The 11,859-nt window shown below is 41.2% G+C and overlaps 1 protein-coding gene across 1 annotated transcript; it reads left to right on the top strand.

Annotated features, from left to right (window-relative positions):
- Window positions 1-2,886: 2,886 nt before the first annotated feature.
- Window positions 2,887-11,859, top strand: LOC117737338 (neuronal acetylcholine receptor subunit non-alpha-3-like). Its single transcript, XM_034543237.1, has 6 exons — window positions 2,887-3,146; window positions 4,220-4,371; window positions 6,369-6,413; window positions 6,995-7,104; window positions 10,621-11,536; window positions 11,650-11,859. Exons 1-6 carry the CDS (start codon window positions 3,089-3,091, stop codon window positions 11,803-11,805), a joined length of 1,437 nt encoding a protein of 478 aa, XP_034399128.1. The 5' UTR covers window positions 2,887-3,088; the 3' UTR covers window positions 11,806-11,859.

The following is an 11,859-nucleotide window of genomic DNA, read 5'->3' on the forward strand; positions in this document are numbered from 1 at the left end:
TGAGAAAACAAAAACAACACATGGCAAACACGCACACACACACACCATACCACACCACACCACACCACACACACACACACACACACACAGAAAGTGTATTCTCCTTTCCTATTCTGTCTTCTCTCTCTCTCTCTCTCCCTCTTTCTTTCTCTCTCTCTCACACACACACACACGCACACACACACACACACACACACACACACACACACACACACACACACAAACACACCGTGCAGCTGCCCACAGTCGTCTGTGAAGGGACCGGCAGGTTTCCAGCCCACGAGAATTTGTGTTTCCGAATGATTAGAGGCGGACGGGACGATCTCAGAGGAAGCAGCTGCCCGCCCCAAAGCTCCAAGTGGAGCAGAAAATCAGGATAATTTCGTTGTGATAATCAGCCTCCCGTTATCCCCTACAACTTCACCCCACAGAGGAGGAGAGAGAGAGAGTGTGTGACATTCAGAGTGAGAGAGTGATAATATAATACACACACACAAAATGAACTGTGCTTCATGCTTGGTTAACTTCAAAATATATGCATAATGTGTGTATGAGTGTGTCGGAGTCTGTTTGTCTATATTTTGAATGTTAAATATTTATATTCCTGTACTTGTGAGGAACAAGCCTGCATTCATTCCCATATCCTTCTCCCTTATTGTCATTTCAACCAAATCACTAAATCCAGCCATGCAGAGGTGCTGTTGTTGTGTCAGCCTTTATAACAGTTGCACAGGTTTCTGCCTGTATTTGAAAACGATTGTGTCCTGTTACTTATAATCCACAGACCTTTTGCTGGAACTGGAACAAGAAAGTCCCAATAAAAACTGTAGACTGTAGACCCGGAAATCTTCATTGGCACACTGCACATTAATCAACAACACTGTAAATGAGCAATTGTTTGGGGTCATTTTAACAGTTGTCGATTGGTCAGATGTTAGATCTACCATTTAGGTCAAATATGAAGCAGTGGAGCAGAGCAAAAACACCATTTACATGCAAAGTAGGACTTATAAAATGCAAGTAATCAATCTTTTTTCTCCACTCATGGTTTTATGAGATTTGGTTAAACTAAAAAGGTAGAAAAAACTTACTTTGGCCAAACGTGAATGCTGCATTCATGACAAACATACATTTTCATCAACATCTGACCCCAATGCAGTAAAGATGCATCAAATGGCAAGTATGTGGCAACTGCTGTTCACATACTTTGTTACAGCAGAATACTTCGTTGTACTAGAAAGCCTCATATGGGGCTGTTAAAGAAACATGTTAATTCTTAATGACACTATCATTTCTGGCATGTTCATGTGATATGCAAATTGAAGGGGGAAGGGTATTAAGTCATGATCCTGACTCTGGAAAAACATCCACGCTATTACCTTTTTTCCTCATCAGTGTGTTTGCTGTGACTCTTTGAACAGGGGGGTGTTTGCTTGGTTGATTGCTAAAACCAATATTTTGCCAAGCTTTTGACAGACTCTTTTTCTTTATCTTTCTTTTTCTTTGTGTGCATCAGACCTTTTCGGGTGCTAGCTGCAGTGTCACTCATGTCATAATTTGTTTTTTGCATGTGTTTAAAGGGGAAAAAAGACTAGGACGATGGAAAAAACAAAAACAAGATCAAAGTGTTACGTAATTGTGATGCAGCATTTGGTGGCTCGGACGGCTGCGCTGACAACACCTCATAAATAGATACACTCTGGTCTTTGGTGATGTTCCCATGAGTCTGTGCTCTGTCCTCTACACTCTCACATTTTGCTCGGTCTATAGGTGTGATTTAGGCATACACAGACAAATAAATGCACCCTGGGATGAACAATGCCCTTATGGCTGACTGAGTGTCACACTGGAGACATCTGGATGTGACAGAGTGTGTGCTGTGGAGCTGGTTCACTGATAGGACATGATTGGCCGCACAACAGGGAAACACAGAAGTGTGTGTGTTTCTTCTCTGCGGGCATGTAAAAAGTGAATCGTCTTTTATGTTTAAGTTCGGCGAAGTGTTTGAGTGATGCGCTTTGAAAGTAGAGCAGCATTTATGGTTCAACTTTTTCCATGGCCAGTTCTGACATTGTTTTTTTGTACTGAAGCATCTGAGTACTTGGGTTTTAGTGGATCTACTCAATATCCATAAAGTAACTTGAATGAAATAATAATGTCATAGAGAAAACTATGCTTAAAAAAAATATTTGACGCGATAAAATTCTGTGAATTTAAAAAGCTATCGTCAGGTAGAGGACAATATAGTATCATTTAGGCCACAATTAGTAACAGCAAATATGATTCTTGCCAAAGTCCTGTTGAATGAATATCATGACTCGTGACATTTTAAATGAATACACATACACCATGAACCTCAGAACCTGATAATGTAAGAAGAAAGATGAGCTCCAATTAGAATATTAAAATAGTCTTTTTTTCCATTTCATGGCTTTGCTGTAATTTCTAAATTATAGCTAGAGGGGATCTTTAAATGTCAGAAAAGGTCTCTCCTGTTGTCTCTCTCTAACAGCAGGATGTCCTGTGCTAGTGTTCCCATTAGCGCCCTCCAGTGGAGGAGCCGTGACAGTGACAAGAGGTATACGCAGCTGCCAGTTAGAATGTGAAGACATACAGCCCTATACCCGGAATGAGGTATTAAGACATCCAGCCTTTGCCACTACAATTACAACACACCCCAATTATAGACTCTTATAAAGGAAACGTGTTACAACAGTCATTATATGTGGGCGAATAACTAAGACGTACAGTAAGTGAAGTTGTTATACTCCACGCCTAAGCCACACCCGTCCATCCTCCTCCTCCTCCTCCTCCTCCTCCTCCTCCTCCTCCAGAGAGCTGCTCCGCTGACCGCTGCTCCCCGTGACTCCTCAACCAGTCTAACAGTATACGAACACCGGCCACATGCACCCACACACCGGGTCCCGGCACCATGTGAACGGACATGTTTTCCGCATGTTGTTGATCACAACTGATGGAAACCTCGGTGTTTCTGGCACCCCGGCGCGTGCACTGTAGTCCTCTCCATCTGAACAGCCGACAGTAAGGAGGCTGTGGGAGCGCTCGGTCGGACCGGGAGGACAGCATCATGAAGTTGACGGTCCTCCTCCTCCTCCTCTGCCCGCTGTCCCTCGCCAACATCAACGGTAAGGAAACTGATGTTTTTTTTCTAAATATTTTTTTGGGGGGATCCACTACTGTTTCGTTGGAGAGACATGCCGTGTCATATCTGATAAACATGCACACAAAGGGTATGTTGCTATGGTGCTTTGACGCAGTTTGTTACAATCCGCGCTTATTGAGTTACTTTCCCCGAATCTCATTCATGTTATTTGTTATGACTATTTCTACTCGAAGAAAACATGTCCTCCCTTTCTTCTTATTTTTGATTTTTTAAATTTTTTTAATCGGGATGCGACTATATAAGCAGAAATATACTATTTGGAACTAAAACAAGAATCAGCTATCAGAGTTATTTCCACTGAGATTCAGCTATCAGTTCACGAACAAAGGCCCGGCTCTGTTGTGCTGATTGTACATCAGACAGACAAAGGTGTCAGATGTCAGTGTCCAGCCCTCAGCACCTCTCAACGAGTCCTTGGAAGCACAGACAGAGGTCATCTAGCTGAACTAAAATACCCGATGGTGTTATGTTTGCTTTCGTGGATACTTTTATTCACATGGTCCAGATAAAGTCAGACAGATGTGAAGCCAGATGAGAAACCAGCCGCAGGTCCACACTCCCCCCTCTCCACATCAGCTCTTGCACTTGATGTCCCTGATGTCTGACATTATCGTTGTCTCTACAACATTACGGTCTCTGTCCCTCCAGGGACATTATATTGCCTCAGGCTGACTGACTGCCCAACTTATATTATCTCTAACTCCTCCCCCTCCATTTGTGATGACACCATACAGAGTTGCATGTCTACAATACCTGAGCATTCACAACTCTAGACAGTTATGATTGATGTGCTTTGCCAGTGAAATGTTCCAGCAAATTCTCTTTTGTTTTATGAATATTATCTGGATTTGGAGGGAAGCAACTTGTTTAGTATACACTTTTGTTTGTCAATTTAGTTTTCCTTGTGTTAAGAATGATTCACAATTCATTTACTTTAAGTTAAATTAACTGAACATAGTTTACAATCTTGACAGTATATCCATCTCAGTTTGAGCAAGGGTACTGTCCATGGTGCTGAAATATACTTTGTTTCAGCTCCAAGTGAGTTTGTGTCCTTGGCGGAGATGGAGGACGCCCTCCTGAGGAACCTTTTCCAAGGCTACCAGCGCTGGGTCAGGCCCATCCAGCACGTCAACGACACTGTTAGGGTACGCTTTGGACTCAAGATCTCCCAGCTGGTTGATGTGGTGAGAACTGCACCTGCAATCACAAGCACATATCCATGCACTTCTGTTTTCATGATGAAGAAGATTTGTAGTTTGGATCCCACTAGTGGATATACACTACAAGCACACATTGAGTTTTCCACAACACTCTAAGTTTATTTAAAAGCTATAGTCACGTTCCTATGTTACATGTTATGTTAAGTTTTTAGACTAAACAGGTTAATCCCACAGAAATCACTCATGTCATAATTTGTTCAATATTTTGCTCAATATAATAAGCATGTTGAATATGAATGTGACATACAGTATATAGCATGGCATTTAAAAACAAAAAGGTTTGGAATCTATTTGGGAGTTAAACTCAACAATGTGTTGAAACGAATAGCTTATTTTATTTGTATATTTAACCTCATCATGACGCAGATGTTAAAGGATGAGTTTGGGGCGACTCCATTTTTCATATCGGCAAGAAATCAAATGAAAATACCAACATATAAACTAGAAGTCAGTTATATCTGTGAAGTCAGAGCCTGATATAGCTCTTTCCTACTTCCATTCTCGTCTCAAACCGATAAAAAACACAGAAATTAATCACTGGGTGAAAATGTCCTATATTAACATAATCATGTGCACTCAAGTTTTTTTGGAGTCAATCTCACATAAACTTTTTTTGAGGCATCAGTAGGTGTGGGACTGATCCATAGACATAGTGGTGTAGCCGATAAGTATTTAGAGTTCACAGCAACTAAAACATAGAACATTTCCAGCTTTATCCGTCAAAAGAATAGAAGGAGTTAAAACACATGAACATGTATTAAAAAGAACAATAACCAGAAGTCTCGCGTGCCGAGCAGAGTCTGTGATGCTGAAACCAAACAGGCCACTGGCAGCTTGACAGTGTGGCGCTTTCTGTGGTCCTGAAATAGATCTGGAACACTCTTCATAACATAACTAATACCACACAGTCTCTGTCTCTGGAGTGTTCCTTTAATATTTCAGAGGCTGGCTGTGATAGGCTGAGATGGTTTAGGTGTCCAAGAAGAGAAAATGGAGGACTCTAATGGAGGAGCCGCTCTTCTTGGCTTAAAATATTCATCTCGACCAGTTTAGATTTAACTCTTCATCCTTTCACACTAACACATGTGCTGCTCAAGGACAATCAGTTATGAATTAAATAAAGCCCCCCTATAGCACGGCAGAGAAGAAAGACTGAGGTGAACAATCTGGTGGATTTTGGGAAAGAGAGCAGGAAAGAGACACAGCAGCACCGCCTCACTGCTCTGTGTCCGTCCCCTGAGCGTCTCTGGGCTGCTACTGTGCATGGCTCTGTATTAGATTATGGTTCACCTCTGCTCTATGTGATCATGGAACCATTCAACTCAGTCTGACAGCTGTGGCCTGGTCTGGATACAACTGAACAGCAACGTCTTTGTGTATCTCTCTTCTGTTTATTTCTCTCAAGTCTTTTGCTCTCACTCTCCCTCCTGTTTTTCAAACTCACCTCCAGTGATGTGGAAATAAACTTGTGTGAACCACTCTCATATCTCTATTCCCGTCTTCATCTATTTACCTCCTCCTGCATTTATATTGCTTCAGCTTCAGGGTTCACTGCACCCACCTCCGGTTTTATGTTTCTTTTTCTTGTTTACTCAGGAAGTGGCAGAGACATGTATAAGAGATTCGGTCTGAGGGAAACGGATGATTTCGTTAACTTTTAACCAAGCTTCCCATCTCGTCAGCTAATCAAATGTAATATCATGATGCACCCAGATCACATTTCAGACTTTCTGACTTTTTGTTTGAAGGGATAAACATATTCATGTCAACATAACTGATATATTATCTCAGACTACCACTATCTGCACATGTGTCATCTATGTTGATGTATATCTGGAAATTTAAATGTAACCCAAGTGGGAAATATCAGAGCCTCATTACGAGACATTTGGATCACGTGCCATAACCTACATCTTGCTGCTGGGGTCTTTCTCCCATTTTTAAATATTTGTCTGTTTTAGGATGAGAAGAACCAGCTAATGACAACCAACGTTTGGCTGTGGCAGGTGAGCAAGTCATAGAAACCAAGAGGTGAAATTCTTCCCATCAATGCGTAGCCAAAGGTCAATTAGAAGACACAAGCTGTTACACATACTGCAATAGTTTTATAAGAAGGAACATGATAGTATTGATATGGTTTATTCATTTATGCCAATTACAATCTAATGTTTGTAAACTAACACTGTTCATAACCAACTGTTTCTGTTCTGTCTGATACATGTAAATATTTGTGGTTGTTGCACAGGAAATTCATTTTGCATTTAAGTATTATCAAACAGCATTAACTTGACAGAACAGAATTTGACTAAAAGACAAAGATTTTTCTTTGTAAAAAAAAAAACGATTTAAAAAGGAGTTACATTTCCCTCTAAACAAGCCCTGTGAAATATTTATACACTTTTAGTATTTCTTTGTGGTTTTGTGTGTAACATGATGCTCTTGTAGATGTGATCTAATTCCAGGCAAAATAACTTATTAAATGATGTTTAATGAACTGTGATGCCAATAAAATGCGAACTTAAACTCAGTATTGTTTTTTATAGGCCTAACAATAATGCATCCTGTGTCCTGTGTTTTTGTTGACCAGGAGTGGACCGATTACAAGCTGCGATGGAATCCAGACAAATACGGAGGTATCACTTCCATCAGAGTCCCCTCTGAAAATATTTGGCTCCCAGACATCGTCCTCTACGAGAAGTAAGACAGCTTTAATGTGACAAACTGAACATTACCTTCAAGTGAAACTTAAATAACTAAGTCACTTTGCTCATATGAAAAGTACTGCAACAGAAAATGAAAATACAGATTTTCATGAATTTAAGCACATTTTAATACTCTATTATCTGTAATCTAACACACCAAGATAAAAGTTACTGTAAAATGTAATAAGTTGACTTTAGTTGAAAAACATCAGGACACTGAGTTTAGGTAACTCATGTAATCGCAGTAAACATTAGTATAGTTAACTCAAAATTATTAATTAGGTTAACTATAAAATGTAAATTCTGACAACTTAAAGATATGAGTGAAGTTAACTTAAAATCTTTAATTATGTTGACAATAAATAGTCAATTCAGATAACTTAAAGATCCAAGTTATATTAAGTAAGCAGTACTAATAAGAAAGAGTTATCGTTACTAGTCCAAGCCTCAACATTACTAGGAAATAATCAGGAAACCGATTGCCTTAAAATTCTCAAGTAAGCTGAACTACAACTACTATTATTCTCAAGTAAGGTGAACTAAAACTACTATAAGCTGTTGAAACAAAGATAGAGAACAGTTATAATGGAGGACGTTTATTTAAGAAAAACAAATGTATTTTTGAGTTTTTGTCCTCACACATTTTCTTAAACTCAAACGTGCTTAAAATGCTTGACGTGTTGCCAGATTAAGTTTTGTAACACAGACTATGATAAAACACGGTTTTGGCATTTGCAAAATTCCACTACAGAAAACCCGGCATGTCACATACCATGCACATCGTGAAGACAGTCCCTTACTGCATCAGTAGATGTTTGAGTGCCTCAGAGGGCTTTACAATCTGTACACTACGACATCCCTGACCTTTGACCTCACATCGGATCAGGAAAAACTTCCAAGAAATAGAAAAAAACATTTCACAGGGAAAAAAGGGAAGAACCCTTCAGGGGAGCAACAGAGGAGGATCCCTCTCCCCGGATGGACAGAAGCAATAGATGTCATGTGTACAGATGAACAGCGTTAGAGTTACAAAACATTCAATGAATATGACAGAATGTATGAACGGACCTCCACAATCCATATTGTAATAAGTCCGAAGAGTAGCCACATGGCATGTGGAAGATTGTCATGATCACCCATCACTACTGTTCTGTCCAAAACGATGGCAATAGCTGTAGACTCCAGGTGCAGCGAGTGAGGAGAGGCCACAGTGTCTTCAGCATTCACTGTCAGGATCCCCATGGAGGTGTGGGACACATGTCCAGAAGGTCACCGGAGTCCTAACAACAATATCAGCATAAAAAACACAATTACATATCAAATGTCAATCGAAGCATTGAAGAGACACAGACACTAAGACAAAGCTAAATTCTGATATTAGATAATCAAGTAAAAGAAGATGCTCCTCCAGAGTGAGTGCTTTGATTCATTCATTCATTCATCATATGATTCACTGAATGGTTGCAAAAGCTAATAAAGAATATGGATTCTCACAAGGACTGGGGTATTTACATACAAGGATGATATTTGAATGGAACAATAATAGCACAAATGTAAATACAACATAATGTATAAGAGCCTGAGAACAACAGGTTGATGCAGTGGCATCAAACACTAATTGAAATAGAAATGACAGCTCGTTAGCCCTGATCCGGACCCTTTGGTGGCATCTGCTGTGTTTCCGTAAGGTCAAGACGCAGCTTCACGCCATCCAAAACTCAAATACAGGAGGCTGATCAGGTTTGCGGCCTACTGTTTTCAGTTGTCACACCTGCAACATATACATGTACAAATACCCGTTTGAGTGTGATATGAGTTTTCTTTATTATTCTTGAAGGCATTTGGGTTTTGAATGGGTCGACTTGAGAGCTGCAACTGGACCCGACTGGAAAGACATGAGATACCACCAAAAAGGGCCCCAATCAGAGATAAGTGATCAGTGAATCAAGAGAGATAGATTGGGCAGTTAAATAATGTTGAGTAAAGTCTACTTACAAAGCCTGTCTTGAAGAAGTGTGCGTTCTCATCTCCAAGGATGACAGGAAGGCCACGGAGGACTGCTGTTCGCTTCCCAGTCACATATGTACTCAAACAAATATCTCAAACACACACACACACACACACACTTCCTAACTGTTAAAGGACAATCAATTGACAGCTCTGCATGCAATGGCACTACTTTAGTAACCACATAAAGAAAAATTACTTTGTTTGAGAAACTTACCCCTGGTATGACTTATAGTTTCTGGCTATCACTTCCCTCCTTGGACTTGGACATCTCCAGGAAGCGAGGAGGAGTGCATTTGTCGAGTTCTTTGAAGAACTCTGCTTGCAGATTTTTGCTTGATAAACGACAGAACTCAGCCAGAATCTAAAGGAAAGAGTATGATAATTTAAGATTTAGTCATATTACCTACACAGTACAAAACGAGTACCGCTTGCTGTTGGGACACGGTGCCACTCGCTGTGGCCGAGAGGTCAGCGTCATACGGTTGTTGTTGAATTACTCCTCGTTCAACTTAACCTAACATTACATCTTCATTCAATGACAGTAACGTTGTGTGACTCCCGTAATGCGGTGCGTTCAGTGCACACGAGTGACACAGCCACGGTTATTAATAACCGCTAACATCCTGTCTGCCATTAAAAAAATGCTTAAGGTGACGTTATATGTTAAGTACGTTACTTTTAAATTGGTAAACGGATAAACTTGTTTAGAATTTTGACTCGTTTCCCGACGAGGTCCCTTCCACCATTAACCCATGTACACAACAATAAAAAAAGACATGCTTACCGAATTCAAGAGCGGCCCTGACAGATTGACAAGTATCATTGCACCCGCTAATAAGCACGCTAAGTTTGCTGAAACGCAAGTTGTGGTTATATTTACACTAAAGCTCTTCTGGGGTTACACGCGGTGGACTTGACGGGCTGGCTAGCTTAAACGCTAGCTAACGTTAGCTTTCGAAATAGAAGACGCAAAGTTAACATCCAACCAATAATTAACATATGAAGAATATGGCGAAGAGACGACGACGTTTGCTAAATAGATGAACGGTATCGTTTTATTATCAAGCTGAGACTTACCTTAAGATAACTTGACGCAATGGCGCTTTCTTCCCGCTTCGTCATTCCGCCTGACAAAGAACGTCTTCAGTGGTCAACTGCGCATGCGTATTCGAGTCGAGCGCTGCCGAGTGCGCCCGAGTTTCTCCGAGCTTTGCAAATGGGTCCTCCTCACTCGTTTTTTTTAAGTAAAGGTTACTTAAGATGATAAGTTTGATAACTTTACTCACCAGAAAGTGTTCTTTACCAAGTTTCTTTAAGTATGGTCAACAAAGTAAGCAGACATGAGTTAAGCTCACTATTTTTTTAAAGTAAGGTCAGCAATTACATTTTACAGTGTATGTATAACTAACTAAGTTGTGATCAAAAGTGTTACTTTCATTCAGTAAATTCATTTAAAATTACAAAAAATGTGTTAAATGCTTTTTGTTCCACGTCCCTTCAGTGCTGATGGGCGGTTCGAAGGCTCCCTGATGACCAAAGCCATTGTCAAGTTCAATGGTGTCATCACCTGGACACCACCGGCCAGTTACAAATCCGCCTGCACTATGGACGTCACCTTCTTCCCTTTTGACCGCCAGAACTGCACTATGAAGTTTGGCTCCTGGACATATGATGGCAACATGGTGGACCTGGTCCTAATAGACAACCAGGTAGATCGGAAGGACTTCTTCGATAATGGAGAGTGGCAGATCCTAAATGCGACCGGAGCCAGAGGGAACAGGAAAGACGACATGTATTCGTACCCGTTCCTCACGTATTCCTTCATTCTGAAGAGGCTGCCGTTGTTCTACACGCTCTTCCTCATCTTCCCTTGTTTGGGTTTGTCCTTTCTGACTGTCCTGGTGTTTTACCTTCCCTCGGACGAAGGAGAGAAGCTGTCACTCTCCACCTCTGTGCTTGTGTCGCTCACTGTGTTCCTCCTGGTCATAGAAGAAATCATTCCTTCTTCCTCCAAGGTGATCCCGCTCATTGGAGAGTACTTGCTGTTCATCATGATCTTTGTCACACTCTCAATCATTGTCACTGTCTTTGTCATCAACGTGCACCACCGCTCCTCAGCCACCTATCACCCCATGTCGCCGTGGGTTCGTAATCTCTTCCTCCAGAAGCTGCCGAGGTTGCTGTGCATGCGCGGACACACCGACCGCTACCACTACCCAGAGCTGGCTCCTGAAAGCCCAGAGCTGAAACCTCGCTCTGGAGGTCGGAAAGGAGGCCAGAGGGCAAACAGCGGAGCCCACGGACAGACAACTTCTGAGGGGAAGGAAGACGAGGCCTGGGCGACCATGTTGGACAAGGCTGTCTACTCAGTGCGCTACATCAGCAGACATATCCGCAAGGAGCACTTCATCCGCGAGGTTGGTTTAGCAGCTGGATCAAGAAAGATTTAACTAATCATTATAATGTCTCTAAGAGCTCAATGTTTATATTTATTTATATCGTACTATCTCACATTTCCTCTATTTTCTAGGTGGTACAAGACTGGAAGTTTGTCGCTCAAGTGCTTGACAGGATCTTCCTGTGGGCGTTTCTCACCGTCTCAATACTGGGCACTGTCCTCATCTTCACTCCAGCTCTGTACATGTTTTTTAAAATCCCTGCTCCAATTGCAAGTGAGAACCTTTAAGAATCGTTGAAACATTTGTCACCACTGAGCAAGAGGAAGTCATTTTGTAAAGGA

The sequence above is a fragment of the Cyclopterus lumpus genome, chromosome 10 (assembly GCF_009769545.1).
Source record: "Cyclopterus lumpus isolate fCycLum1 chromosome 10, fCycLum1.pri, whole genome shotgun sequence".
NCBI lineage: Eukaryota > Metazoa > Chordata > Actinopteri > Perciformes > Cyclopteridae > Cyclopterus > Cyclopterus lumpus.

Bases quoted from the DNA above. Each gene is read 5' to 3' on its own strand.
- LOC117737338 (XM_034543237.1), top strand. From the start codon at position 3,089: ATGAAGTTGACGGTCCTCCTCCTCCTCCTCTGCCCGCTGTCCCTCGCC. The intron at 4,372-6,368 runs GTGAGAACTGCA...TGTCTGTTTTAG, and splicing joins TCTCCCAGCTGGTTGATGTG to GATGAGAAGAACCAGCTAAT. The intron at 6,414-6,994 runs GTGAGCAAGTCA...TTTGTTGACCAG, and splicing joins CCAACGTTTGGCTGTGGCAG to GAGTGGACCGATTACAAGCT.